This window comes from Onychomys torridus, unplaced genomic scaffold (genome assembly GCF_903995425.1).
Source record: "Onychomys torridus unplaced genomic scaffold, mOncTor1.1, whole genome shotgun sequence".
Lineage (NCBI taxonomy): Eukaryota > Metazoa > Chordata > Mammalia > Rodentia > Cricetidae > Onychomys > Onychomys torridus.
This window is the reverse complement of record NW_023412990.1, coordinates 6913-13107: the sequence shown is the minus strand read 5'-3', so window position 1 is coordinate 13107 and position 6195 is coordinate 6913. Positions and strand designations below refer to the sequence as shown.

Genomic DNA, 6195 nt, shown 5'->3' with positions numbered 1-6195 from the left:
AAGTCCTACACATAAAACAATTAAATATTTTGAAAGACACTCCAAGACTGAGCATGGCAGTGCATCCTTATATTTGCAGCATTAAAAAAGGATAAGATGGGAGGAAGATCTATTTGAGGTCAGGAAGGCATGCATAGCATGTTTAAGTCTAGGGTAAATGATGAATATTTTGTCTCAAAGAATCGAAAATAATTATTAGTAGAGTGTTACTCTGTTAATGAATGAAGATTTACTATGATAATGGCACTTGTCTCCCACAAAGTAATCCCAATAAAAGTCTTAGTAAATACTATTGTGGGATTGACAAACTAGTAGTCAAGAAGAAACAGAACAAAGCTGGACTTCACACAATCAGATATCCAAATTAATAAAATGATAGTTATTAAGACAGTGCATCCGGGTGATGGTGGCATGTATGTTTAGTGTCAGTACTCAAGAGGCAGAAGCAAGAAGGTATCTGTGAGTTCAAGGCCAGCCTGGGCTACAGAGTGAAGTCCACGAAAGGCTCCAATGCTACACAGTGCAATCCTGTCTCAAAAAAAAAAAAAAAAAAACAACAACATAAAGGACAGATGCTATTTAATGCCTGCTAATTTAGGAAAGATTTCTTTTGTTGTGATGCACATGTTATAAAATTATATTGTTATATTGCAATGGCTGAATAGTGAGGACATATACAAAAGTTATTGATGATCCACTTTAAATTAGTGATCTTTATCTGTACTATTTCAATAAATTTTTTGTGATATTTATCTTATGTTCCTGAATATTTTCCTGAATGTATGTCTGTATATCACATACATGCAGTACTCATCAAATCCAGAAGAGGGCAGCTGATCCCCTGTTACTGGAGTTAAAGACACTTGTGGATGCTGGGAAATGAACCCCAAATCTCTGTAAAAGCCGCCAGTGCATTTAACCTCTGAGACATCTTTCCAGCCCTCTATGAAAAATTTATTAGTACAATTTCAGTGTTTGAAAATATTTAAAGTTTGTTTTAAAATAAAGGAACTTTAAAAATACTAAAGTAATTCATCTTATGTCAGTAATGTTAATGACTGAGTTGTTAATTGTGTTACGTATAAAATTTTACCTTACCAATCCAATTAAATATGATACAGAAACCCTGAATAGTCCTATAAGTATCAAAAATTTTAAACACTATTCTTCCTATAAAGTAAACACTGGACTGAGATTACTTTTGATATCTGATGTCTCATTAGGCAAGGAAAGATTATTGAAATACTATTTGATACTTCCAGAGACCAGAAGGGAACAAACGACTAATTTATTTCTGACCTTAGAAGAAAATGGCTTGACTAAGACACTGTGTATACAAGTGTCATGATGAACACAGATAAAGCAGTAAAGAGCAGGTTTGAGAGAGACCTCAGTACATAAGAGCACTAGCTGCTCTTCCAGAGGACCAGACTTTGACTCCCAGCACCCACATGGGGGTCCACAATCATCAGTATCTCCAGTCTCAGAGATCTAACACCTGCTTGTGTCCTCCAAGGACACAAGACACCCACTTAGTACACAGATGCACATGCAGACAAAATGCCTCTTCACATAATACAAATACATAAAATTTGTAAAAAGAAAACAAAACAGAAACTAGTGACACATAAATGCAAAAATACATTATTAGAGTCAGATCTACCTTAGCAAAGCAAAGCTGGCTTAATATGAGCAAACCCATAAATGTAATTTATTCTTTGATACATTAAAGACAAAATACCCATCATAATCATTTCATCAGACATGTCTTACTTAAAAACTTACTGAGAAGACAGTATGCTCAGGAGACTTCAACCCTGCACAAAGAACAACTTGCAAGCAAGGAATGGTGAATTCAGGAGCAATAGTCTTCCCCAGAGAAGAGCACACCATTTGGCTATCTAATACCAAATGGCCAGGCCTGAAAATATACACACTAGTAAGATTATACAGACTGAGAAGAGGTTAGACAGGACTTCCAGGAAGAAAGAGGGAAAGAGTGATGGATATAGGTGTGTGACAGACACCAGGGGACATGGAGAGCAAATAGGAGGTGCTAGATGGGAGAGAGGTAAAAAGCCATGGGGAAAAACATAGATTGATATAAATGGGTTAATTTAAATTATAGGAGCTAGTGGGACAAGCCAAAATGATAGGCTGAGATTTTCATAATTAATAATATGAACGCATGTCGTTTTTTTTATTGTGAGCTGGAGGCCCAAAGGAAAACATATTTTCCTACAAGTATGCCATAGCAGCTCTTACATCTTGGTTATAAACAACAAAATACTGAGGATGGTGGCACATGTCTTTAATCCCAGCATGCAGGAGACAGAGTCAAGGGGATGGATCTCTGTGAGTTTGAGGCCAGCCTAATCTACACAATGGTTTACAGTCTAGCTAGGTCTAGACTGTAAAACCTTAACTCAAAAGAAGGAGATAATGAAATTGGGCAGTAATTAAAACAGTGATTTTTAATTTACCAATTGTCACAAATTGTGTATTTTGGATCAGTGCTATGCTGGGAAGGATGAAGAAGCGAGTGGAATGTCCTAATTGTCTATTTGCTTGTTCACTGGCTCACTTACAAGGTGAGGGGAGCTCTGCTGGCCTTGCTGTCTTCTGTCACGTTTCTTTTTTATATTAATGTTTTATTTACTTTTGTTTTCATTTTACATACCAACCCCTCTTCTCTCTCCCTCCCCTTCTCCCTCTTTCCCCAGCTCCCCCTCATCCAACACCCTGGCAATGGGAACAGGACTTATCCCGGATACACAAACTGGCTTTATTTTTGAATGTTTTAATACATTTTACATACCAAGCACAGAACCCCCTCTCATCCCTCCTCCATGTCCTTCCCCTACCTTCTCCCCAATCCTCTCCCCATCCCCTCCTCCCAAAGGGTTAGTCCATCCATGGGGGAACAAAAATCTTGGTACATTCAGTTAAGGCAGGACCAAGCTTCCCTCCCATGCATGAAGGCTGAGCAAGTTGTCTCTCCATAGGTAATGGGATCCAGAAAGCCAGCTCATGAGCCAGTGATAGTTCCTGATCCCACTGTCAGGTTTTGCTCAAACAGACCAAACTACACAACTGTCTCCCGCATGCAGAGGGCATAGTACAGTCCCATACAGGCTCCACAGCTGTCGGTGTAAAATTAGTGAGTTTCCATGAATTTGGTTCAGTTGTCTCTGTAGATTTCCCTATCACGTCTTGAAACCACTTGCTCATATAATCCCTCTTCCCTCCTATCTTTGACTGGCTCCTGGAGCTCAGCCTGGTGCTTGATTGTGTAACTCTGCACCTGCTTCCATCTGTTACTGGATGAAGGCTCTAAGATGACAGTTAAGGTATTCACTAATCTGATTACCAGGGTAAGCCAGGTCAGGCACCATCTCCATTATTGCTAGTAGTTTAATCTGGGGTCAACCTTGTGGATTCCTCAGAATTTCCCTAGCACTAGGTTTCTCCCTGGCCCCATAATGTCTCCGTCTATCAAGATATCTCTTGCATTGGTTTCCCACTCCGTCCCCCCCCAGCTTGACCATGTTCTCATTTCCTGTCCCCTTCCTACAATTGGCCCCCTCACCCCCAGTTTACTCATGTAGATATCTTCTGTTTCTCCTTCCCAAGGTGATCCATGCATCCCACTTACAGTCCTCCTTGTTTCCCAGATCATGAACTACCTTTTTAGAGCACATTCCCTATGGTACGATGTCTTATTCTGCCTAGTTTCCATAACACTTCTAAAGAAGGAGATTCTCTAAGTCTACAGAACGTAGATCATGGAAATTAACAGAGAAATCTGTCATTTTATCAAAAGCATGAGCTCTTTGTCAGGTCCCTCTTTGGTAAAGAAAAGGCTTAAAGCAAAACTCCAGGTTACTGTATAGTCTAAATTTTTATTATCGCCACCAGAAGGGTTTCTGAGAAATTTCAAATTAAAATGCATCTTGCATCTCAGATTACCCTTCCTATCAGTCTTATCTACAATGTTGTTCAAAGAGAGCAGTGAGGAGCTTCACTTCATAGAAGAGACACATTAAGTTCAATGACTTGAGAAGAAGGTTCTGTTTTAATGTATCCTTTACAGTAGTTGGGTATTTTTTAATTTGGTTTGTTTTTTTTTTTTTGGTGTTTTTTTTTTTCATGTGGTTTGTTTGTTTTTCGAGACAGTGTTTCTCAGTGTAGCTTTGCACCTTTCCTGGAACTCACTTGGTAGCCCAGGCTGGCCTTGAACTCACAGAGATCCTCCTGGCTCTGCCTCCTTAGTGCTGGGATTAAAGGCATGGGCCACCACCTCCGGGTTCCTTTAGAGATTTTTAAGTGCTTCTTTCCTACACGAAAGAAGAATTATTCTCAAAGCAAATATTGCAAGACAGCTAATTTCTACTTCCTTAAGACAGCATATTTTTACATCACCAAAAGTTACAAAGTGAAAGAGAATCAAGCAGCAAGTCAAACACTACTCAAAGTGCTAACAATACCTATGAGATGAAACCTGGAAAGATCTCTAACTACAAATTATAGCCCTGAGACCAACATACCATATAAGACTATTGAACGTAAGTACAGAGAACTGCTCTCCAGAACTGCTTTTTCAAACATTAAAAAATTAATTGAACATTATTTTGGAGAGGAAGGAGATGTATGAAGATGGATTAGACGATTCTATAGATAGGGAAAAATTCTAATTAAGAGACTTTAGAAGATATTGTAGGTGTTTATTTGATACTAGCAACATGGTCAGTTATAAAATAGTTCTCTTCATCACAAAATAGTAAGGATTTAAACAATCCAAAGGTAAGAAATCTAGAAGCTTTAAACATGTTTTTTGACCTGAGCTCTAATTCTTCTAAAAAGGGTCTCCAAAATCTTGAGTAGAATTGTCATACTCCATAATGAAATGCTTCAGTTCTTCAACACGTTGCTCACCTATTTCATGCAAACTCTGCTTCATTGCAAACTGTATAGATTTTTCTAAGGAAGGATCCTTTTCCACCAGCCTTTCCACCACCGTTGCAAAAGTTTCACAGACTTCTCGGTAAACCGTCTCAATCTCTGTGATTTTTGATGCAATTGCCTTTGAGCGACTGCTAAGCTGTCTCTCTTCTCTCAGTTCTATGTCATCTGTTGCGTTTGACTCGGGTTCTTCTGTCTGGTTGATACATAATGGTGCCTTGGATCCCGTCTCAAACTCAGAAATTTCCGCCAAGTTATTTCCTTCTGACTTCTTGGGATCTTCATTAGCCCACTTGCTTGCAGCCTCAGCCTGTTCCTTCTCAGTCAGCGGGCTGGGGCTTTTTAACACCTTGCATGAAGAACTTGAGGGCACAGTATCTCTTGATGTTTTCAAAAACTGGATGGCTCTCTCTTTACATGTACGCCGAGGCAGATGGAAGGAGCGCATCCTGCTTCTACTGCTGAGACTGGAGCCAAATCTGCTGTGTAGGGAGTCCTTCCCGCCCACACGAGATTCTCTCAAAAAAGGTGTGCCCCGTTTATGGGGAGATCGTTGTCTTGAATAATGGGAAGAGTAGAAACGATTCCTTCTAAAGGCATTTCTCATGGCCCTGTATTCAGCCTGTTGGCTTGTGGAATACTCATCTCTTGACCATCGGTAGCCATACTGGCCTCTTTTGTAAGGTGGGCCACTTCCTGGATCCTGAGAAAAACAGCCGCCTTCATGCCATTCTTGGTCATCAACGTGACAGTAGTATCTACCGTAGCCTCCTTCATCGGGTCTGGCTAGCAGAGATGATCTCTTGTCTCCCATAGGCAGTCTCTTTTGCACAACATTAATTAATCTATGGTTGCCATCTTGGGGATGGCTCCAAGGAGGCGCTTGTTTTCCTGGAAGTCTCTTGAAGTCATACCATCCCTGTGCTTGATTGCCTGGAAGTTGCTTGTAGTCATACCATCCCTCAGACCACATTTCTGGGGAAGCCATTGGACTTCTCAGAACAGAAATGCGTACTTCTCTTCCTGTTCACTTTCAATTTGCAACCATACTCATGGCTCAGCTCAAGAATCTGTTATTGTCTAAACATTCGACATCGGAACTCTCCAACAGGTATGTTCCACTGCTGCTGCTGAAACCCCACCCACAGCTCTAATTAGACTTAGACCTACTCAACAGCAGGGAAATCATGCCTGGTACTTGAAAGCTAGGAAAATATCTGGCGCTAGTGAGGT

At 40.2% G+C, this 6195-nt stretch overlaps 1 protein-coding gene across 1 annotated transcript; it reads right to left on the bottom strand.

Moving 5' to 3' along the window:
- Positions 1 to 4855: 4855 nt before the first annotated feature.
- On the bottom strand, positions 4856 to 5860 carry LOC118576100 (periphilin-1-like). Its single transcript, XM_036176486.1, has 2 exons — positions 5818 to 5860; positions 4856 to 5634 (listed from the first exon to the last, which is right to left on the bottom strand). Exon 2 carries the CDS (start codon positions 5567 to 5569, stop codon positions 4856 to 4858), a length of 714 nt encoding a protein of 237 aa, XP_036032379.1. The 5' UTR covers positions 5570 to 5634; positions 5818 to 5860.
- Positions 5861 to 6195: the final 335 nt, after the last annotated feature.

What these genes read in the sequence shown, in the direction of transcription:
- LOC118576100 (XM_036176486.1), bottom strand. Translation starts at nt 5,569, where the DNA reads ATGAGAAATGCCTTTAGAAGGAATCGTTTCTACTCTTCCCATTATTCA.